The following is a 24,056-nucleotide window of genomic DNA, read 5'->3' as shown; positions in this document are numbered from 1 at the left end:
CCTGTCTGAAGCGTGGGTTTGGTTTTTTGAAACAGAGGGCATCTTGTATGGTTGTGAAGCGGTGGTATGCCTTTCGGAAGTCGCTCGTCTCTTTGCTTCCTTGAATAACTCATACTCTCCGACCATCATGGTGACATTGATATTGCCAGTGTCCTCCATCGTCACATTCCAGAACAGGTGTAGGAGTTCCCCACAGACGATGCCAAATTGATCATGTCCGGAATCTAAGTCAGACGAAGACTGGTTAAGATGGTGCTGGTGTTGACGGAGAGGCGACCTTGGCACACATAACGTATGTGCACAAAAATAATAGACCCTCACGTGGAACTCAGGGGCAGTGGTGACAAAACTAGCGGTACTCAGGCTCTATGCACACTCAGATAAGCACACAGAATGTTAAAGACCAGAAACCAGGGAAAAAGTCCCCGACGTAGGCCCTCCGACGCTCAAGTTAGGTATTTTTTCTCCAGAAGAACAGTGTACGAAGGAAAAAAGAACTGTAGAAGATGAGTGTGAATGTGCGCATACCTGGTTAAGGGAGAGAATCTCCCTTTTTATATGATGTTGCGTACCTTCAGAGCTTGCATGTTGTCAGAGAATATCGGGTGTCAGGGCTTGTCGGGTGAGAGAGGGTGCATGGTGGCCTCCTATTGGTGGAAGGAAGGTTTCATTCGCAGGCGATAACAAACCACTGGTATATTCTCTGACGCCTGACAGTTATTCTCTAATTGGAGGTTACGATTCCTTGACATTGTTTGTCGCTTAGCGTTTTCTGTCCCGCCCTAGTTTAGCTACGGACAACTCGGGATAATCGTTTGTGCCACTTGACTTGACTCTTGATGAAGGGGACGAGCTGTGGCGATGGTCCCATCTTTCACGCTTGGATCGCTGAAGAGCCAATCAGGAGTTGTCTTACTGAAAGTACCAGACCTGGCAACGCGGCCCGAGCTGAGGAAGCCCGACCAGCCGGGGCAGGTCAGGCACTACTCCAGCTACGTTTTATGTCTCAGATCTGGGGCCTTGCTTTATCTGTACCCGACCAAGAATTATGCGGTTGGTGACATGAGACGGTCTAACTCTTTCTTTCTCCTAACTGCTGACTGTCACACCCCTTTGACTTTTAACCGCCACGTCCTCTTGACTTTGGACTATCTTTGACTGTTACGTCCTCTTGACTTCTCACTGCCTAGTCTTATTAGCCCTACCTTTATGCACCGTATCAATACTGTTATTGAAAAAAAATATAAAATAGATAAATGAAATTCAAAATAAAATTAAAACATAACATAATTTATTTTAAAGTTTACTATCGTGACCGATATATTCGAAATGATAGGCAATTGAAAACTTAAAAATAGTTATGAATTTATTATTGTGATTTAGATATATTCAATAGTAGGCAATTGATATAAGATTTACACCCCTTCGTCATCTCCGCCTCTCCTTTTTCTTCCCACAAACATCCCCAAAAGTCTTCCAACCGCCCAAATCAACCATCTCATCGATCGAGCCACCCTTTCTCTCCACCTCTCCTCGTCGATAAGCAAATCCACACCCTTACGCTCTCCTCCACAAACCCAATCCCTTTTTAACCCTCACTCCCTTCCTCGCTGCCTCCTCGCTTCTTCTCTTCATTTTTCTCCAGCGCTCGCCATCTATGGCTTCCACCGCCGCCGCCTCCCTCTCCCTCCTCCCAACCTCCTCGTCCCGACGGCGTGTGGCGGCGGCGTCTGCCTCCGCCGCGGTCTGTCTTCGACCTGGGCTCCGACGGATGGGTTTCGCCTTCGCGGCGGGTGATCGTTTGCTGACCGCTCACGTTGCCGACAGGATCCTGGCGGTGGCTGGGAAGAGCGGGAGAGGGATTCGTGGAGTGGTGTCGATGGCTAAGAAGAGCGTTGGTGACCTCACTGTGGCTGACCTCAAGGGGAAGAAGGTGTTCGTCCGAGCGGATCTGAATGTGCCCCTCGATGAGGACCGTAACATTACAGATGATACTAGGATCCGTGCGGCTGTGCCGACCATCCAGCACTTGATCAGCAAAGGGGCCAAAGTCATACTCTCCAGCCATCTGGTAAACGTCTTTTCTCGGTCCAATTCAGTTGCAACTCGGGCTTCTATCAGATAGCACGGTGATTGACCCGTTTACATATTCATGGACGTTCTGAAATGTTATACCTTTAGCTTGTGGATCTGCAATGCTCGCACTTTTAACTCAAAATTTGTTGTTTATTTATTTGACAACTTGATCGGAACCATCAAAGCTTATGGTTTTTGAATTCTCTTTAGTACTGTAGCAGATTCCCGTTTTTGGGGAAAAAAACAGAAGGAAATTAGGACTTTGTTTTCAAGAAAAGGTTTGAAATCTATATGATACAGCGAATACGGTGGAGCTCTTGAGTCGGGTCAAAGTTCAAAAGGCTAGCTAACATAGCGGATAAAGTCAAAAAAGGGTCAACACTCCGGGGCTGGTCAGATCCTGAGTTTCTCAGTATTAATGAAACTCTGATGCGAGTCGATACCATCCAGAGCCAGGTCCTTTCTATCACTCTTGGATAGCACGGTTAACTATTTCGGCCGAGTAAACGAACCCTAGTGCCAAACGGAGAGGTTGAGCAAAGAGGGAGGCCCCAACAACATTCCTCAAATCCGATCTGGTTGCGCTTGCAAACGACAACCGATCGAACTACAGAAGGGACTCAGTTGGTTTGCCAGCTAAGCATATTAAGGGTCCCTCAACCCAATGACCTCACATTCCTTTTTTTAACATTTTGCACCACGGACGACAGAAAATATTCCATATACAAGCTGTACATTGGAAGCTTCCACCTTGCCAAACGTAGGGATTGCGGGTCCATTTTGGAAAAGGTGATAGAGCATCTTTATGGTCTGCCATTTTTTGGAAACACCTTGAGATTCGTACACAGACAAACAGTAACACTATAAAGGGGGGGGCTATGTAGACACAGGTACACTATGCATACACCATCCTATGCAATTTTATACACTTATAGTCACTATTTGTTCTACTGTTCATTGCTTTTAGCGAGATCACTGACTTGAGCGTCGAAGTGCCGGCGACGGGATCCCTCCCTGACCTGGTTACTGACATTCCTTTTGACACGTAGGACCACGTGAAATCACTTTTTTCAGCTAGGAGTCTTCGTCCGATTAACATAGAGTCATCTGCCCAGTGCTCCATCTTCCCCTCTTTCGGACAGTATCAAATTTAGCGTCGTCTGTGGGAATCTTTGCCAGCATCTGAAAAGCGAAAATGGATGAGACTGGACGACTCACTATAGTAACTTTGTCGCAAGAAGACTTGGAACTGCTAATAGCCGGTAGAGCGGCTAGATTGGTGCAACAATAATAAGCAACATTCAGGTATCCTCTTCCCAACGACCCAACTATATTTGCGATCGACCCTCAGGCCGAGTGCAGGATCTGACTAGAAGGCTCGACCGGGTTCCAACCGATCCTTCCTCCCCCAGTCGTCTTCTTGCAAGCACCAGCACATCCGACCAGCTTCCTGCCCGTGCCCCTATCGCTGATCGCATATCACCGGGTGTTGTTCCGCACGCCCCCTGATGATATGAGCCGAATGGAAAGGCCCTAAGGATCATTTTCTGAAAATGCACCTATCCGCGACCTCCGGAAAGGTAAAGCTCCGATGGCCGATGGCTCTCCCGAGCGGGCGAGCATGCCGTTTTCCCCCATAAATCTTGGAAGATAAATTGCCGAGTCATTTCCGATCCATGTCGATCGGAGAATATGGAGGAGCAATTGTCTAGAGGACCACCTACTTAAATTCGAAAATGCAGCTATCCTCTATCAGTACACGGACGGAGTCAAGTGTCGAGTGTTCCTTACCACCCTCTCTGGCTCAACACATAGATGGTTCAACCGGCTCCCGACCCGATCGAGTCCATATGCTGCTTCAAGGATTTTCGCAAAGCATTCATACATCATTTTGCTAACAGCCGCCACTACCATAAGACGATGTTGAGCTTGTTTTCCCTTAAACAATGGCCCAGAGAGAAAATAAGGGCTTACATCAAAAAATTCAATCAGGTGGCCATGGACGTCCCTTCGGCCACCCTGGTGATTCTAGTGAGCGCCTTCTCCCAAGGGCTCACAGATGGTGACTTCTTCTGATCTCTCATTAAGAAGCCGCCAAGGGACTACGACCATCTACTCAAGCAGGCCACTAAGTACATTAACATAGAAGAAGCTTAATCCGCTTGGAAGAAGGAGGTTTCCCCTTCCACTCCTGCCTCCGTTCCTGAGTGTAGAGCTCCTCTTCCCACTCTGCCACCTAAAGGGTCCCGATAGGGTCACACGTTGCATCACCACGAGCAGAGGCAGAATGCAGTCTAGCATGTAGAGGTTGAGCATACACGATTCCTCGAGTCCCGTCAATGGACTTCGATGTTTTGTACCTACCACCGGTCGAGAATGCATAACACTAAATATTGCTATCATTATAATCAAGAAATGTAGCAAGCGACCAATCATGGGTTTCGCTAACGATCGTCTTCCCCTTACCGTTAGCGTCATTACTAACCGAATAGACCCCCAAGGCGAAGCCCTGAGAGAACCGATCGGAACCAGCAGCAACCCTAGCAAAGAAATAATCGAGCACCAGCTTGGGCCTCTACAGAACAACCTCGCCAGCTGACTCGAGAAGAAGCAAATCATAGCAATGTCGTTCGGGGCGACATTGGTATGATAGTAGACTGTCTGACCGATGGTGATTCTAATCGAGACAAGAAGTCTCACGCCTACCAACTAGAGATTCATGTAGTAGGGTGTAGTCGAGAGAAAGCATAGGGGTCCGAGATTAGTTTCGGTCCCCAAAACTTGGAGGGGGTGGAGATACCCCATGATAACGCTTTGATTATTAAAGCTGTTATAGCTAATTATAATATACATCGTACCTTATATAGGAAGCTCTGTCAATATCATCTTCAAGAAGGCGTTTGAGCAGTTGCAGATAGATAAAAGTGAACTCCAGCCGATGACGACGCCTCTCTATAGATTCACTGGAAACAAGGTATTACTGATCGAACAAATCTGATTGGCTATCTCTCTAGAGGAGGAGCCCATAATGAGGATATGATGATCGAACTTCATTGTGGTAGACGCACCTTTAGCTTACAATGTAATTTTGGGCCGATCGATGCTGAATGAGTTCTAAGTTGTCGTCTCCACATTCTGCCAGAAGATCAAATTCCCAATTGATGATTCGGTCGGCAAGGTAAAAGGAGTTCAAATGCTACATGGAGGTGGTAAAAATCGAAGCTCGCTCCGCTCGGAAAATTCAACGAGTGGAAGTTATCGTCATTCAAGAAGCTCCCCCGACTTTAGTTTATGAAGATAAGGAGGAAGTGCAAATTCATCCCAGCCGACTGGAAGTCATCACTCAAGTAGCAGTCGATTTGAGCCAAGAGCATAAGGCTAACCTGGTCGATTGTTTAACGCGCAATAATGATGTCTTTGCCTGGACGTCTCAGGAACTCACGGGTATCTTGCCAACAATAATGGAGCATGTGCTTCACATCCGCCCGAATGCTCGGCTGGTTAAACAGAGGAAGCGAGATTTTGGAGCCGAGTAGAACCAAATCATCCGAGTGGAGGTGGATAAGTTACTTGAAGCCGGGCATATCCGTGAAGTACAATTCCCAAGCTGATTAGCAAACATGGTGCTGGTGTCTAAGCCTGGGAATAAATGACGAGTCTATGTGGATTTCAAAGATCTAAAAAAGGTTTTCCCAAAAGATTACTACCCTCTGTCATGCATTGACTAGGTGGTAGACTCAATTGCTGATTACGAGTTGATATACATGCTGGATGTATATCAGGGCTACCATCAAGTTCCTCTGGCTAAAGAAGACCAAGAGAAGGTTAGTTTCATCACTGCTGGAGGAACTTATTATAATGTTATGTCGTTTGGATTAAAGAATATAAGAGCAATATACGGCTTATGAACAAGGTGTTTCGAAAGTAGATCGGCAGAAACATAGCGGTATACGTGGATGATATACTAATCAAGTCCCTCCGAGTTACTGATCTATGCGCAGACATAGAGGTCCTGAGGAAGTATGGACTCAAGTTGAACTCCAATAATACTTATTCGGGGCTAAGAGCGGGTGCTTCCTTGGCTACATCGTGACAAAGCGGGGAATTGAAGCTAACCCGAGTAAGGTGAAAGCTCTCCAAGACATGGTCCCGCCATGCAATTTGAAGGAGGCACAACGCTTGACTGGACGAATTACGGCTTTATCCCGATTCATCTCAAAGTCATTCGATCGGAGTCTACCATTATTCAAAATACTCCATCGAGTCACTAAATTCTAATGGGATGCCAAGTGTGATACGGTACTGGAGGAGCTTAAAAATTATTTGTCTGTTTTACCTGTACTCGGAAAACCCATAGTTGGCGAGCCACTATAGGTGTACATATCTGCCACTGAAAATGTCGTCGAGGTTGGTGCGTCAGGACGGCAAGTAGCAACAACCCGTGTATTTTTTAAGTCATTTATTAAAAGACACTGAATGTCATTACACTGCTCTCGAAAAGTTGGCGTACAGGCTTGTCTTAGTCGTTCGGAGGTTACGCTCTTACTTTCTTTCTCATCCCATAATTTTATTGACTAATAGCGCCTTGAGTCGAGTGCTCATCAACCTAGAGGCTTCAAGAAGATTGATCAAGTGGGCAACAAAGTTAAGTGAATACGACATACATAACAACCCCATGCGGTCATCAAATCTCAAGTCTTGGCTGATTTTGTGATAGAAATACAAAGCCCCGTGCCAGAAAAAACTTGGAGAATTTGTGTGGATGGATCGTTCAGTCGGCAGGGCAGTGGAGTCAGGATCCTTATGATACCCCCATGCGAAGATAGAATGTAACTGTCCGTTCGGCTAAAGTATCGAGCTACAAACAATGAAGCATAATATGAGGCAATAATAGTTGGTTTGCAGACAACAAAGTATATGGGTGCTTCCCAAGTCCTGATCTACTCGGACTCCCAGTTAGCAGCTCAACAATTATCAAACAATTTTGAAATAAACAATGATCGGTTATGATTATATGTAGAAGCGTTCGATGTTACAGAAAATCTCATTATCAGAGAATTAGTGTGTGAACGAGTTAGCCAAGTTGGCTAGCTCTCTAAGTCCATGGACTCTAGGTAAGTCGGTCGAGCAAACATTATTGATAGCTCACATTATGAGACAAGCTAAAATGGAGATACAAAGTAATTGACGAGCACTTATAATTTTGTTTCTTTAATAAGGAATTTTACCGGCTGATCGAGAGCAAGCAACTATAATAAAAAAGAAGGCAGGTCGGTTCACATTAATTGGTGATCATTTATACAAGACGGTTTTTTCTCGTCCTCTGCTCAAGTGTGTCAGATCAGACGATATACAGTATCTTCTACAAGATGTGCATCAAAGTTTATGTGGAAGTCATCCAGGCGGTTGGTTACTCGCTAAGAAGATTCTACTAGTCGGGTATTTCTAGCCCACTCTGTAGGCAAACTCGGCTTGACTAATAGCATCTTGTCTATCATGTCAAAAACACCAAAACATTCTGCATTGACCCACGGAACTATTGAAGACCTCAGTTGTCTCCTGCTTGTTCGACCAATAGGGTATGGATATTGTAGTGTCCTTTCCAATGGCGGTCGGTCAGAGAAAATTCCTCCTAGTAGCTATGAATTATTTTTTTCATATGGTTGGAAGTCAAGGCACTGGCCATGATAACCGAATGGATGATCATCAAGTTCCTATAAAAAAATATCGTGTGTTGGTTCGGTATTTCTTATAAGCTTGTTTCGGATAATGAAAGGCAGTTTCAAGGATAGAAGATTCAGGAATGATGCTCAAGTTATAACATTCTGCAAGCTTTTTCTTCCGTGTTTTATCCTCAAAGAAACGATCAGGTGGAAATCACCAACAAGGAAATCATCAGAGGACTCAATACCAGACTCGATCATCTTGGAGGGAGTTGGGTCGATGAGTTACCCAGTGTGTTGTGAGCTTATTGCACTATGCCCCAAGAGGCCACAGGTATAATCCCTTTTTATCTTGTGTACGGTGGAGAAGTGGTTGTACCGGTGGAAGTTGGCATAAAGTCCGATCGGAGACAATTGTACGATGAGGATAATTTCGGTCGGCGTCTTATGAAGCTCGATCTTATAGATGAAATCAGAGATAAAGTAGTCGCTCGGCTGATATCGTATCGACACTGAATGAAACAAAACTACAATCGAAGAGTCATCCCTAGATTTTTTTCAGGTGTTGATTTGGTCTGGAAGTGGATCAAGTCGGTCAGCGATGTTAGTAAATTAGAGCCATAATGAGGCGAACCATATAGAGTGGTGTAGAAGTTCACCTCGGACTCTTATTATCTCCTAAATATGGAAGGGAAAAACTTGAATCGCCTATAGAGTGCGAATCATCTACAGCCCTATTGGGCTTGAGGGTATATTTGTAACAAATTGGTGTATCTTGTTGAAAGTTTATACTTTATGAATACAGGCATATTCAAGTCAAGAGGCCTAAGTCCGAGACTCTCGAGTCGTTTGGCCGAGTTATAAGTGAGCTTGCTCTCACGACCAAATCCCAAACTCTCAAGCCGTTCGACCAAGTTATAAATGAGTTTGCTCTCACAACCAAGTCCTAGACTCTCGAGCCAAATAATCGAGTTATAAGTGAGTTTCTCTCACGATCACATCCCAAACTCTCGAGCCGTTTGACCGAGTTATAAGTGAGCCTACTCTCGCAACCTAGTCTTAGATTCTCGAATTATTCGGTCTAAGTTATAAGTGAGCTTGCTCTCACGACTAAGTCTCAGACTCTCGAGTCGATTGACTGAATTATAAGTGATCTTGCTCTCACGACCAAATCCCAGACTCTCGAGTCATTCGGTCAAGTTATAAGTGACCTTGTTCTCATGACCAAGTCCCAGACTCTCAAGTGGATCGGCTGAGTTATAAGTGAGCATGCTCTCATGATCAAGTCCTAGACTCTCGAGCCGTTCGACTGAATCTCACGACTATGTCCCAGACTCTCGAGCTATTCGGCCGAGTTATAAGTGATCTTGCTCTCATTACCAAGTCTCAGACTCTTGAGCCGATCGACTGAGTTATAAGTGAGTTTGCTCTCACAATCAAGTCCCAGACTCTCGAGCCGATCAGTCGAGTTATAAGTGAGCATGCTTTCACGATCAAGTCCTAGACTTTTGAGCTGTTCAACCGAATTATAAGTGAGTTTGCTCTGACGACCAAGTCCTAGACTCTCGAGTCGTTTAGAAGAGTTATAAGTGAACTTGCTTTCACGACCAAGTCCCCAAACTCTGGAGCTAATCAACTGAGTTATAAGTAAGCTTGCTCTCACGATCAAATCCCAGATTCTCGAGCCGTTCGGCCGAGTTATAAGTGAGCTTGCTCTCATGACCAAGTTCGAGACTCTCGAATCGATCGACCGAGTTATAAGTGAGCATGCACTTATGACCAAGTCCCTAGCTCTCGAGCCGTTTGAACGAGTTATAAGTGAGTTGTTCTCACGATCAAGTCTCAGACTCTTGAGTCATTCGGTCGAGTTATAAGTGAGCTTGCTCTCACGACCAAGTCTGACTCTCGAGCTGATCAGCCGAGTTATAAGTGAGCTTGCTCTCACGACCAAGTTCCAAACTCTCGAGTCGTTCGACCGAGTTATAAGTGAGCTTGCTTTCATAACCAAATACTAAACTCTCGAGTCAATCGGTTGAGTTATAAGTAAGCATGCTCTATTACCAAGTCACATACTCTCGAGTCATTTGGCTGATTTATAAGTGAACTTGCTCTCATGACCAAATCCCAGACTTTCGAGTCGTTTGGCCAAGTTATAAGTGAACTTGCTCTCACGATCAAGTCCCAGACACTCGAATCGATCGACCGAGTTATAAGTTAGCATGCTCTCATGGCCAAATCTGAGCTGATCGGCTAAGTTATAAGTGAGCTTGTTCTCACAACCAAGTCCCAGACTCTTGAGTCGATCGACCGAGTTAGAACTGAGCTTGCTCTCACGACCAAGTCCTAGACTCTCGAGCCGTTCGACGGAGTTATAAGTGAGTTTGCCCTCACGATTAAGTCTTAGACTCTCGAGTTGTTTGACGGAGTTATAAGTGAGCTTGTTCTCACGACCAAGTCCTAGACTCTCGAGCCGTTCTGCCGAGTTATAAGTGAGCTTTCTCTCACGACCAAGTCTAGACTCTCGAGTCGTTCGACCGAGTTATAAGTGAGCATGCTCTCAAGGCCAAGTCCCAAACTCTTAAGTCGTTCGACCAAGTTATAAGTGAGATTGCTCTCACGACCAAGTACTAGACTCTCGAGCCGATCGACCGAGTTATAAGTGAGCATGCTCTTACGGCCAAATCTCAGACTCTTGTGCCATTCGACTGAGTTATAAGTGATCTTGCTCTCACGACCAAGTTCTAGACTGTCGAGCCTTTCGGTCAAGTTATAAATGAGTTTCCTTTCACAACCAAGTCTAGACTCTCGAGTTGATCGACCGAGTTATAAATGAGCATGCTTTCACGACCAAGTCCCAGAGTCTCGAGCCGATCAACCGAGTTATAAGTGAGCTTGCTTTCAGGACCAAGTCTCAGATTCTCGAGCCGTTTTGTCGAGTTATAAGTGAGCTTAGTCACACAACTAAGTCCCGAACTCTCGAGCCGATCTACCGAGTTATAAATGAACTTGCTCTCACAACCAAGTCTCAGACTCTCGAGCCATTTTTGCCAAGTTATATGCGAGTTTGCTCTTACGACCAAGTAAGACATAAAAGCAAGGAACATAAATTGAAGAAGCATAAGTTCTTAAGTCTTATACATATCCAGAAAACTTCCAAGGAGGAGTTTCTAATATGTCAAGCAAAATCAAGAAAGGTGTCTGCTGGGATGTTATCTAAAATCTTGTGGCGACATATAAAGTTGCTAGGGAAGTCGACCGTCAGATTGCCACCCTCCCTTAGCTATTTGATGGCCCTTCCGCTTCATAGCCGAACATCTTAGTAGTCCGATCGGTGAGCATTTAATTAAAAGCTTAGGAGCGAAGATATTCTACTCTGAAAGTTTCTAACCACTCGGGCTCACCCGTCTTGTAGTTTGTCATCTCTGCCTTTGAAGCTTCTAACTTGGCCTTTAGGGCCTCCAGCTTGGCGCCCTTGGAGGTGAGTGTATGTTGCTTTTCTTCAAGCTGAAGGTCCTTGACAATTTGTTCGGTTTATCGGCTGGCTTGCTCTGAGATAAGCGCAGCCTTTGCTTTTTCAAGTTTCTAGGCAAGAGCTTGAGCTTCCTTGTTCTTCAGATCGAGGTCTTCTATAGCCCTGATTTTTCGAGTGTTCTCCGAGCGGAGAAGGCATCAGAAGTGTTCAATTGCTTCTTGAGCCTCTCAATCTCGATCTCATGGTCGTGACCCTTATCCTTCTCTACTGTAAGAGACTGCTTGGCTCTTATTAGTTGCTCCGCTAATTGTTGTAAGGGGAAATGGCATAAGAACAAACTTCTGAGAAAAAAAGGTGCAAGGGAAAACGAAGGCCGACAAAGAACTGGTCCTTGAAGAAAGTAAGATAGCCGGCCGGAGGAAGATTGGGGCGGTTGTGGCCAGATGGGATGACGAATATGATAGGTGAGACGTTTCTGGTCCACCTCCCCGCCATTGAAGTCGGAGGCGGTGGAGGTGTACCAGAGCCCGTGGACAGCGATGGGGGGAGTGGAAGCCATGGAAGAGGAAGAAAGTTGAACAAGGGACGGAAGAAAACAAACTTATGATGAAAACAAAGAGCTTGTAGAATTGCCGACGACAGATGAACCTTAAAATCCCTAGTGACGGTTGTTCACAATTGTTCGATTAAGGAGATGGAGGAGAGAGGTTTAATTTAGACTGTTAAATTTGAACCGCCAGCAGTCACATCGAATCTCAACAATCACCTGTCACATCGGATATTCTTTATCGCAAGCATGCTACACCGGGCAACAAGACACGGGTTGTATTTATGAGGGATGTAAGATAATAAGCAAGCTTATGATAAAAAAAACGTGCTCATCATACCGAACATTCATTAGTAAGTAATGTGACGTTGCCTTGTTTCCTAGGTGTTAGAGTAGCGTCAGCTCAAGTCGAGCGACGGTACAAAGAATGAGCATTCGGTCGAGTAGCCAGGGGCCAAAAGCACCAACAACTAAGTATAACATCAGCTTGAGCCGAGCGGCATAACAAAGAGTGAACGCCCGATTGAAGGACAAGGGACACAAACAACATAGGTGTCTAGTCAGTCAGACCTGCATCCTCCTTCGACTAGATTTGAAGAGGAGGCTTATGATACGGCGAATGTGGTGGGGCCTCTGAGCCGAGTCAAAGTCTAGGAGGCCAACTGACATGACAGTTAAAGTTAAAAAGGGGGCAATACTCGAGGCTAGCCCAGTCGATCATCTCGGCCGAAAGGTTATTCGACCGGATTCTTGAGCCGGTCGGATCCTGAGTCCCTCAGTACGGATGAAACTCTTACCCGAGTCAGTACCATCCAGAGTTAGGTCTTTTGCATCACTCGGGGATAGCACGGTTAACTATTTCGGTCGAGTAATCTAGCCAATCAGACCTATGGTCCGACTAAACAAATTGGACACTTTGTCCAACCGAACTCTGGGGCCAAACGGAGAGGTCCAGTGAAGCGTGAGTCCTCGATAGGGATGACAATGGGTCGGGTTCGGGTCGGATTCTATATCCTCCGTCCCCATACCCATCGGGTATAGGATCTTCGATGGGTATACCCATACACATTAAATGATCGGATATCTTCTATAATTATAATTTTTCTTCTTTCTATCCAACTATTATCATTCAACAAAAATATATTAAAATTAACAACCTATTAAAAAATATATATATAATTAAAAAAATAGATTAAACATCTATATAGTCTCCTCCTAATATCAACAAAAATAGTAAGTTGATTTTGGAAAAAGAATTTTTTTTTAATATATGTATATATATTATTTAATCGGGTATTCGGGTCGGGTTTCGGGTATTGATAGTCCCTCCATACCCTCCTCCATTCGGGTCAGATGTTGGATCCTCCATCGGGTTTGGGTGAAATTGCCATACTCCTCGACAACATTCCTCAAATCCGACTTGGATGCGATTGTAAACGACATCCGATCAGATTACAAAAGGGACTCAGTCGATTTGCCAGCTATATATATTAAGGCCCCTCGACCTAACGGTCTCACATTCATTTTTTGGCATTTTGTTCTACTGATGACAGAGAATATTCCCTATACAAGCTTATACTAGAAGCTTTCACCCTGCCAAACGCAGGGATTGCGAGTCCATTTTAGAAAAGGTGTCAGAGCATCTTTATGGTTTGCCCTTTTTTGGAAATGTCTTGAGACTCGTGCACAGACAAACAGTAATACTATAAAGAGGGTCTTCATCTATAGACGCAGGTAGGCTATGCGTACGCGATGCTACACACCCATAACCACTATTCGTTCTACTGTTCATTGCCTTTAGTGAGATCACTTACTTGAGCATCGGAGTATCTGCGCTGGGATCCCTGCTTGGCCCGATTACTGATGTTCCTTTTGACACGCAAGACCATGTAGAATCACTTTTTTCAGCTTGGAGTCTTCGCCTAGTCAACATCAGAATTATCTGCCCAGTGTGCCATCTTCCCTACTTTCGGACAGGATCACTATACATTTACATTAGAGAGTTCTCAAGAATTCTTGAGACTAAAGAATTTACAATATAGTAGCAAGTATATCCCTAATCAATGATTCCAGACGGAAGAACTAAGAGAAGGAATTCCAATTCTGATTTTTTTTTTATTTAAATTCAAACGTAAGAGTTTGAGTTAGAATTACCGGAATAATTTTTTGATCTATGCTGCACTGTAATATTCTTTTCAATAGGAATTGATTTCCCAATAAGCTGTTAAATCAATTTTAAAGGTCATTTATTCCATGCTGGATCAGCAAGTTACATTTTTTTTTCCGTGTAAAACAATGCCTTGAAAGTTCAAAGTTGAGAGTTTTGGTTAATTCCTCATCTTTCTTATTCTAACCATTTTCAGACAAAAGTGGCAATCCAGAGTTAGATATAACTGTAGAGTTTATGATCTCACAGCAGCCAGGATGTTTTCCACCTGTGTAATCTTATGGTACTGGAAGACTGAATTACAAAACTCTTTACTTCTCTTTTTTACTACTTCAAAACATTTTGGTTGAGCCATTGAAATACCACAATGAACTGCAATTTCAAGTGGCCTCAGCAAGGATTATCGTAATGTCATTGTGTCTAGTTATTATTGTTCTTTTGTGTTACAGAAAAGTTGTATTCTTCTTTGTTTTATGCTGTAGTTGATAATGCTTATACTCTCTCATTGCTACCATTTTGTTGTGTAGACTCTAGAGTCATTACCGTTGTACTTATATATTATGTATTTGAATAATCAGGGACGTCCAAAGGGTGTCACGCCAAAATTTAGCTTGGCCCCAATAGTACCTAGGCTTTCTGAACTTCTTGGAATCAAGGTTTGATCGAGTTCTAACTCATGGTATATAGCAAGCACACGGTTCTGCAAGTGGACATTTGTTGTCTCACGGTATGCTTTCTTTGCATGAATAGGTTGAGAAAGCTGATGATTGCATTGGTCCAGAAGTTGAGAAATTGGTCAATGCACTTCCTGAAGGTGGTGTTCTACTTCTTGAAAATGTAAGATTCTACAAAGAAGAAGAGAAAAATGAACCTGAATTCGCCAAGAAGCTGGCAGCACTAGCAGATCTATATGTAAATGATGCATTTGGAACAGCACATAGAGCACATGCATCAACGGAGGGGGTCACCAAGTTCTTGAAGCCCTCTGTCTCTGGTTTTCTACTGCAAAAGGTGGGTCTTAACATTGAAAACAACTATATGTCATTATGCATCTGTATATTTGAGGTTTTCAAAATACTATTGCAACACGTTTGAACTGTACATTGGTAATATATGCTGTTTGAAATACTTGTTTATTTTACTTCCTAGTTTTTGTACACATTGCTCACACTTCAGGTTCATTCCATATATCTGCAGGAACTTGATTATCTTGTAGGCGCTGTTTCAAGCCCCAACAGACCTTTTGCAGCAATTGTAGGTGGTTCAAAAGTGTCATCTAAGATTGGAGTAATTGAATCACTGTTAGAGAAATGTGATATTCTTCTTTTGGGTGGAGGAATGATATTCACATTTTACAAAGCACAAGGCTTCTCAGTGGGTTCTTCTTTGGTAGAGGATGACAAACTTGAGCTTGCAAAAACTCTTATTGCAAAAGCCAAAGCCAAAGGTGTCTCTCTTTTGTTGCCAACTGATGTTGTTGTGGCTGATAAGTTTGCACCCGATGCAGACAGCAAGGTTTGCTAATCTCGTACTAGTTGCTTGGGAAAACTATTATGGGTCACGCATCTCATCTTCTTTATCATTGTATGAATTCATAATTTATGTAAATGGAATAACATAATTCTGTGTATTTTATCAATGCCGAGAACAAATTGGTGATGTAGAACATCTCTTTCTTTCTTTTTTTTCAGGTTGTGCCAGCATCTGGAATTCCTGATGGTTGGATGGGACTGGATATTGGCCCAGATACAGTTAAGACATTTAGTGATGCACTGGATACAACCAAGACGGTTATTTGGAATGGTCCAATGGGAGTGTTTGAGTTTGACAAGTTTGCTTTTGGAACTGAGGTTAGGATAATTTCTTATTCCAAAATATTCTTCGGATGTACCATTTGAGATTCTTAATCATAACTAAGTTCATTGGATTTTGTGTGTGAAACATTGGCACCAGAAAGCAATGTTTTGATCTGTTTGACTTGGCAGGCCATTGCAAGGAAGTTAGCGGAGCTCAGTGGAAAAGGCGTGACGACAATCATTGGAGGTGGAGATTCTGTTGCGGCGGTAGAGAAAGTTGGAGTAGCTGATGTAATGAGCCACATATCAACCGGTGGTGGGGCTAGCTTGGAGCTGTTGGAAGGAAAAGAGCTTCCAGGAGTTGTTGCATTGGATGAAGCAATTGCTGTACCTGCATGAACTTGATGGCAGGTTAAGATTTCTTTCGGAATCTGATTTACATGTCAGAAACGATGGCCTAAATTCCATTTAAGAGCTATATCATTGTGATGGCTCCTTTCTCTTGTTTCGTCCCTCCCTAGAGAACCCCTCAAGACTCGGAAGAGTTTCCTGCTGTAGAGTTTTTTTGCTAGTTATAAGTGGATTATTCCTTTTAAATTGTCACAAGTTGCCTTTTAAACAGTGTTGGTGAAACAACCTGTTTATTTTCAAGTCAGATTCTCTTTGTACCTGATTGTGATAATAATAATTGCTCTTTAATCCGTGCGTGCAAGAACTGAGCTAGTGTGGTGTTTTTCGTTGTTTATCTGAAAATCAATTGTCTCCAATCTTTTTTTTTTCGTTTGTTCTTATTTCTTATATCGTTCTCAGGAAAGTTTATTCCGAGCAATATTATTATTACTTTAAATCAATGCCATGTATAAGAATAACCGTTCTATTTAGGGCGGTAAATAAGTCGAGTCGAGTTTTGGGATGTTCACTTTTGTTTGATAAAATAATCAAGTCGAGCCGAGTCAAGTTTAAAATGAACAAAGCTTTTGAAATGAGTGTTCAAATTTGACTTGATTTATTTTTTATGAGCTTGAGTTTGTTCGAAATTTGATTCGTTTAATTATTATCGAGCTTTCAATTCAAGTTTGATTCGAGTTTAATTCGTTTAGATGTTATCAAGTTCTCAATTCAAGCTTGTTTGATTGTTTAAAATTTTTAGTTATTTAATTGATTATTGAACTTGATAATTTAAATTTATTTATTTATTTTTATTATTTATTTAAAATATTAAAAATAATTTTATTAATAAATATTCACGAAACTTGTTCATTTACCATCCTAGTTCTTATATATAAATCCATTTCAAATATAATTAAATTTAGAAAAATATTAAAGCTAAAATACGCGGGGCAAATCGTTTCCACTAGCCGTTTGCACGAGCCGATGACTGAAAATGCGGAGATCAAATGCGCGATGAGGTGCACGTTGATGAGCGACATGTACTTATCGGCTCGTTCGGTTCTGAGTCAAAGTCGAACGCAGCTGTGAGTCAATGCCGTGCCCTTAGGTTATTCTCTCACGGCGAAGACTGCAAGGTGGTGTTTATTTGCCGCCGCCTCTCTTACCAAATCTCATCCCTCATCCAACCAGAAAAGCACTTGGAAGAGACGCACAGAGAGGGAGAGGGAGGACGGAGAAAATGAAGGCGACGTTTAAGGGCCGATACGAGGCGAACAAGAACGCCACCGCCGTAGCCACACTCGCCGTCAACGCTGGCGATGTCCGCGTCAAGGCATCCATGGCCGACTCCACCTTCATCCGTGGTCCCTCCCTCAACGGCCTCGCTTTCTCCGTCGAGAAGCCCGGCGCCTTCATCCTCGACTACAACCTACCCACGAACGTCTGCCTCTTTTTCCTTCTTCTTCTTCTTCTTCCATCATCCATTGATTGACCGTTTTCTGATTATCTCGATTTAGGATGTGAGATTCCAATTCATGAATTCCGTCCGGTTGAAGGAGAAGACTGTGAATCTGACCTACATCCACGCCCTGGGGAGCAACCGGACGACCCTCGATGGCTCCGTAGTCTTCGATCCCTCAAACAAGGTCAACGTTAGCTATACCTTTGGTAAACCGAGCGCCTGCAAGATCAAATACGTGTATGCGCACGGGGAATTGCGCCGGACGGTGCTGGAGCCCTGCTATGATGTGTCTAAGAACGCCTGGGACTTCGCCCTCACTAGGAAGTTCGAGGGGGGAGACTCCCTCAAGGCCACCTATCATACCACCACTAGTGATCTTGGCCTCGAATGGGGCAGGGATTCCAAGGACGGCGGCTCCTTTAAGGTAACACGTGCTCTGAGTCCTTTCCAAATCCTTCGCTTTTACTATTTCTGCATAGCAGTTCAATTTAATTTTTTTTACCTCTGAAAAAAAAGTAGCAATTCAATTTAATTTATTTATTTTTTATTGTGTTGTTGAGTAAGACTTGAAGGAAAACATTGACGCAACGGTAAAGTTGTTGATTTGAGATCAAAAGGTTACGGATTCGAATCCTGGAAACAGCTTCTTGCAAAAAGTAAGGTAAGGCTGCGTACAATGGATCCTTCCCCGGGACCCCACATGACGAGACCTTCATGCATCGGGTTGTCCTTTTTTTTTGTAGTTGAGTAAGACTTGGCCATTTGTCGATAGTTTAGTTGCCCTGAAAACTAGAAACCATGGATTATTGTTTGAGATATCATAGGCTTCGAATATGGTACATTGTGCCTGGTGCCCTCCCAATATATTAGCCAATATTCTCCGGTATAGTCATTCTGTAGTTGGCTCAAGCAAAATCAGGTTCAAATTGTCATCCTATATTGTTTTCTTTTCTTGGATACTTTTTCCCCAAAATACAAATGCATAACTCCATATAACCGTGATGCTTTGTGATCCTATCTGAAAGCGAAGTAGATGGTGAGCTTAGTACGTGACTTTGCTGTTGATTGGGAGAAGATTTCGAACGGAAGGAAAAAGGGTCTCCTCTACACACACCAAAGAGAGGGCAAAGGGAATGTTAGAGCAAGAACCAGGGAGGAGTCTCTGGCATAGACTCTCTGACACTCAAGTCAGTATGGTGGCCGAGCAAAAAGTAGAGAAGAGAATGAGCAGTAGAAGCGTGTGCGTAATATAAAGCATGAGGGCGTTTTTGCGTACATGGCCAACGGAGAGAACTTCTTTTATGCTGTCTCTCGTAACCTCCGCAATAATAAGACGACAAGAAATTTTTGGTGTCATATGTTTGGTGGTGGAAGATGTGCAAGCATCTTTTGAGGAATCTTCCGTTATCAGTATATGAATCGCTTCTTATAACCTTTGTCATCAATGAGGCAATTAAGAGAAGAAAAATGATATGCACAAGGAAAAAAACTCAATGAAAACCTCAAGGATAGACACATAAAGTGATGGGGCCCACAAAAAGTGAAATGGTGGGCCATGACTTTATGTGTCTATCCTTGAGGTTTTCATTGAGGTTTTTTCCTTGTGCATATCATTGCTTTTAAGAGAATATGTTGTCAAAATCTCGGGCAATAGAAGATACATAGTCACCTTTTGAGGAAAGTTCCATAGCACGTATATGTTATAGCAGCAGAATATTTTTTGACAAGTAGCTGTTGTTATTTGCTGACGGGTTGTTGCGATTCCTTGACGATGTTGTCCTCTAGAGGCAATCCAACCGAACCTGTATTCGACCGACTATATGTAATAGAAGACTGATAATAAAAATAAGGAACTAAGTCCCTCCGGTCTGACCGGCTATTAGGCCAACCGGACTATATGCTGAAAGTTGTATTGTAGTAATGAAATGAGCTGTCCTCTAAGTCCGAATGACATCAAGTCCGACCGGCTGTATACTGAGAGTGTTTTTGCTTGGGAGTGTGGAGCTTAGCCCTAGGTTCGTCCGACACTATAGACTGCCCGCCCATATGTAGTAAGACTTGCTCCTGAAATGTTATGCTGGGATATGGAAGTCCGACCAAGTCTATATCCGGTCGGATTTGTAATGAGAATTGTCTTGCACATTTACTATATATATGAGATAGGAATGCTAAATCATGCACACCCGACCAACCTTAAGACCGACTGGTTGTACGAAGGGAGACTGACACATGAAAAGTGGGGATCTGGTCCCCATTGGTACAATCGGCTCTTAGGTCGACCAGCTATATACTGAGAATTATATTTGGAGTACGTTGGCTCTGCGAGGCCGATCGGATGTTATACTGGTTGGCTACCCGGTTGTTGCGTTATTGCCAACCAAGTGTATTCTGAATGGATACAAGTGAAGCACGGGATCCCTCAAGTCTGACGGCTCTTAGGTTGGCCGTCCTCAAGCTGAAAGTTGCCTTAATGTTGAGATAGGGAATTGCCCTATAAACCCGACCAACCTCTGGGTTGCTCGGATTTAGTCTGTGTAGCTTGATACAGGTGTGGAGTGCCAAGACCCTTATATCCGATCGACTCCGTACTAAATGCCTTAGTGTTGAGGAGTGAGGAGATAGGCCTCGGTGAGGGTGACTCATAACCGACACCTCAACTTTAACCACTACATCATCTTGACCATCGATCCTTCATTACTTCGGGTCCACTCATAACATACCGTATCACTTTGTTTAAATTTTAAGGTAGTTAAGATCTTTTCTTTTCGAATTTTCGCTTAGTTACATATAGAAAATTTCTTAATTCACATTCAAGGCCCTTCCTTGATTTTTCAAAGTCTCCTTTCAACTTACAACTTGATTTGAAACAAGAATTATCTATAACATGATTTAGATCATGAAAAGTGTTAAAGTGAGTTTGAAGAAATATAGAGAAGGCATCTTATATTCAAATTGGGAAACCTATTTACACTAAATATCAGCTGAGTATCATTCTTGTTGACTAACAACTGCTAAACATGCTGCGGGGATTCCTCTTTACATTATGCAATTCTCTTTGCATTTATTGAATGTCAACAAATATCAGGTTGACTGAAATATCAAATGCATTGCTCGAAATCAGTTAGAAAGGGGCTGTGCCTTGTCCATCTTTTGTAAAAAAGCAGACTTTGTTGTCGCTACCACCTCTCCTATAATTTATGCAACATTGCCCAACTGAGCGTGGGACCATCTCCATCGAAGTTGCCCCTGTGCTTTAAATCAAGATGCACCTTTGCTAGAGATTTACAAAGTCACTATTGCCACACTCGATTGTTATTTTGACTCTAACTCAGTCTCTAGACAAGTGTTCTACCTGGAAGCCAAGCCACTCGCAATATCTATTAGAGGAGCTGCCCTCGTTCACCACTTTAGGACAATATCTACTTCAGTTTGGCAATGTATAACTACACCATGTTCTTACAGACTAGCATAATCACTCTCATTCTAGCCTAAAGATGGCTTTGTAGCCACTTGCTGTCTGCATGCGTCAAGAAGAGTTAAGTTCTGCAATCAAACGCTTGGTCAATTTATTTTGATGGTACCCATTCATCCAATCAAACACTTGGCCAGTTTGGAAAATTAATCCAATGGTACCCATTCATCCAATCAAACACTTCTAGGTCTTCCACTAGAGGATGAAGAGTTGGATACCAGGATTACCAAAAAAAGAAAAAAAAAATAGAGATGATATGATGGATAACCTTTAGAGATCATAGTCTAAGTCCAAAAATCATGTCCAATTAAGTCTAAAATCTGGAGCCAAGATAATTCCAAGTAAATCTGAAGTCTGATCAAGCAAAATTTACTCACAAAATTCTTGGAGTTGTCCACAGAAAGTCAAGGACAAAATTTTCAGAATTAACAAGGCAATTTCTAGTCCAGATTACTACTTCAATCATCAAAACAATCCTCAAGTGCAAAGTCTTTAATTGTGCAAATAACCGTGTAGTCCGACTCGTAAATTTTTAGCCGTTTAATACATTGGCTCTCAGTTATTTAATACATCGGATATGTTCATGAGCAATTCTTAATAATATTGAAAAGCTATTCCTTCATTAGCATTACTGGAGTATCCAAGAGGCTGGATATCTATTTGAGATCGTACCCAGAATAGCTGACCTCCGGGTGATCAGTTACCCCAGTCTTTTTTATGCTGAAGTGGTAGGCCTAACTGTTACAAAAGGTGAGGATTAGTGTATGGCAAGGACCAAGAAGTGGACTATTATAAATGCTACTAGTAGCATACATGTCAAAAGAGCTCTGCAAGTCGCAAAGAAACTATAAAAATGATACATTAAATCAGTAATTAAAGAAAAGTGTAAACTAATGTATGTATTCTTTTGTCATTTATTAAAGGGTTTAATTGGTTACATCATTAACATTGAATATGTTTCTATCTTATTTTCCTATAGCTTCGGTTTTCGTTTTCGGTGACCAATTTATAATTGTATTTTGTCTATAAAAAGAACATTTTCTGTAGTTTCATTTGTCATCCTGTAAATTGTACGTGTGATTACGTAGCTTCTATGCACATTTCATAACATTTGTTTCAGATATAATTAAATGCTGTTTTCTGTAACCATTGCTCCTCGTACAGATATGTGCAATCGTCAACTTAGCAGAGCAACACAAGACTCCAAAATTGATTGCCGAGAGTACATGGAACTATGAGATTTGATTCATGTATTTTGATAACCATTTACCAATGAGATTCACTTGTTTTCTTGGATTATATAAGACACAGAGCAATGCCTCTTATCAAATTCATGTACACTGAAGAGAAATTTTATTTTCAACGCACTATTGTGGAAATCTACTGATGTATCAACTATCAAAATGAAATAAGCTTTTTACTCTCTTTTTCTTCGGGAGCTCGTGTTTGCTCAACATCACAACTCATTTATTGGTTGAATTTGATGCTATGAAAAGTTGCAAGTGTGTCAATGTTGTCCCATCATGCCATGTCTTTATTAATTCTTTCTCCTCTTTTATGTTTCGCAGTCTGACTTTGCTTTGTTTTTTGTATGAATTTATCATTTCTTATCAATTTTCACGGGATCAATTTGGTTTTAAGATCATGCTTGGAAATTGTAGATTGTTTATAGGGCACCATCTCGTTTCCCACTTGCTGTCCACAATTTGGGAGGATCGAAGTCTTATGTTGTATTTGTGCCGACCATTTTACCATCCATATGTTTCTTATACTGGCCTATCCTTGTCATATAAGATCAATATTTGTGGGAGTTTATACTGAATATTCCTTTGTCAGATGGATGTTTTCCAACTGAAATATTGTTACTTCTGTGATCTTGTCAAACTCCCATTGCCAGCTTAGTTTCATATTTGAAGAAGTGTTATTGTTTAAAGTTTTGCAAACATATCGAATCAACTCATTGTGTCCATTTTACTCCTACAAGTTTTCGCTTTTAAATGACACTCCGGGTGTATTCTTTCTAGATTAACAAATCGTAACCTGCACGCGCTGCGTAAATTTATATAAATTAACTTTTAAAAACAAGTTAATTAATTTAAAGTTAAAACTATTTTTTTAAAAAAATTATATATTTTAAATTATCTACATGTGATAAATTAATTTTTAATGGAAAAGGCTAAAATCAAGTAACTTGATTTTATATGTGAATTTAATTCAAAATTAAATATAGAAGTGATACATTCACGTTTTAAAACGTGAAATTATTTTCAATGTTTTACATGCTTATAATCAGTTTTATTATTCAGTTTCTAAATATTATAATTTGAATAATATTTAAATATCTATATGTCTGTAACAATTTGTTTCTGAAAAAATGTCATAAAACACGATGACCATTACACATAGGTTAAAGCAAACAACATAATTAATCGTGTATTAGTAATGATGTACTATAAATAACAAGTGCAGCATTGCTCTTAATCAAATTATTTTGATATTTTTAGAACGAGGTTTAAGTTAAATTCATTTTATGTTTTTGCTTAAGTTTGTGATAAGTGCATCAACCAATGCTGATTTTTGTAAACCAACTCTAACATACTGATGCTGATCTTTAAATATAGTACCAACAATATTGATTTTATATCAACATGTTTGAGCTAGCCTTTAAAGATCAGCTCTACTTAATGCTGATTTTTAAAAATTAACATCAACATACATGTAGAATTAATACTGATTTTTAAAAATTATCATCAACATATATGTAGAAGAGATACTTGTATGCATATAGGAAGAAAAGAAAATTATATGTAAATAAGAAAGAAAAATAAAAATAATAATTTTGGTCATGTCAAATAATTCATATGGGATTTCATCTACGGATATACAGGCTAAATCACCCGAAACATATATATATATATATATATATATATATATATATATATATATATATATATATATATATATATATATATATATATATATATATATATATATATATAGTATTGATCTCC

At 41.6% G+C, this 24,056-nt stretch overlaps 2 protein-coding genes across 2 annotated transcripts; both read left to right on the top strand.

Moving 5' to 3' along the window:
• Positions 1–1,461: 1,461 nt before the first annotated feature.
• LOC122034550 (phosphoglycerate kinase, chloroplastic-like) lies at positions 1,462–16,422 on the top strand. Its single transcript, XM_042593848.1, has 6 exons — positions 1,462–2,071; positions 14,504–14,581; positions 14,676–14,936; positions 15,123–15,440; positions 15,617–15,775; positions 15,911–16,422. The coding sequence occupies exons 1-6, from the start codon at positions 1,658–1,660 to the stop codon at positions 16,118–16,120; spliced, it is 1,440 nt and encodes a 479-aa protein (XP_042449782.1). The 5' UTR covers positions 1,462–1,657; the 3' UTR covers positions 16,121–16,422.
• Positions 16,423–17,170: 748 nt separating this feature from the next.
• On the top strand, positions 17,171–22,478 carry LOC122034542 (outer envelope pore protein 24A, chloroplastic-like). The gene is made up of 3 exons (XM_042593838.1): positions 17,171–17,552; positions 17,629–17,997; positions 22,210–22,478. The coding sequence occupies exons 1-3, from the start codon at positions 17,352–17,354 to the stop codon at positions 22,288–22,290; spliced, it is 651 nt and encodes a 216-aa protein (XP_042449772.1). The 5' UTR covers positions 17,171–17,351; the 3' UTR covers positions 22,291–22,478.
• The last annotated feature ends 1,578 nt before the right edge of the window (positions 22,479–24,056 follow it).

This window comes from Zingiber officinale, chromosome 1A (assembly GCF_018446385.1).
Source record: "Zingiber officinale cultivar Zhangliang chromosome 1A, Zo_v1.1, whole genome shotgun sequence".
Classification (NCBI taxonomy): Eukaryota; Viridiplantae; Streptophyta; class Magnoliopsida; order Zingiberales; family Zingiberaceae; genus Zingiber; species Zingiber officinale.
Note: the sequence above shows the minus strand (reverse complement) of the source record. Positions and strands in the feature narration are given on the sequence as shown.

Excerpts from the sequence above, each read along its gene's own strand:
- LOC122034550 (XM_042593848.1), top strand. The coding sequence starts at position 1,658 with ATGGCTTCCACCGCCGCCGCCTCCCTCTCCCTCCTCCCAACCTCCTCG. Across the intron at positions 14,582-14,675 it reads CTGAACTTCTTGGAATCAAG|GTTGAGAAAGCTGATGATTG; the intron begins GTTTGATCGAGT and ends TTGCATGAATAG. Across the intron at positions 15,441-15,616 it reads CACCCGATGCAGACAGCAAG|GTTGTGCCAGCATCTGGAAT; the intron begins GTTTGCTAATCT and ends CTTTTTTTTCAG.
- LOC122034542 (XM_042593838.1), top strand. The coding sequence starts at position 17,352 with ATGAAGGCGACGTTTAAGGGCCGATACGAGGCGAACAAGAACGCCACC. Across the intron at positions 17,553-17,628 it reads ACTACAACCTACCCACGAAC|GATGTGAGATTCCAATTCAT; the intron begins GTCTGCCTCTTT and ends ATCTCGATTTAG. Across the intron at positions 17,998-22,209 it reads AGGACGGCGGCTCCTTTAAG|ATATGTGCAATCGTCAACTT; the intron begins GTAACACGTGCT and ends CTCCTCGTACAG.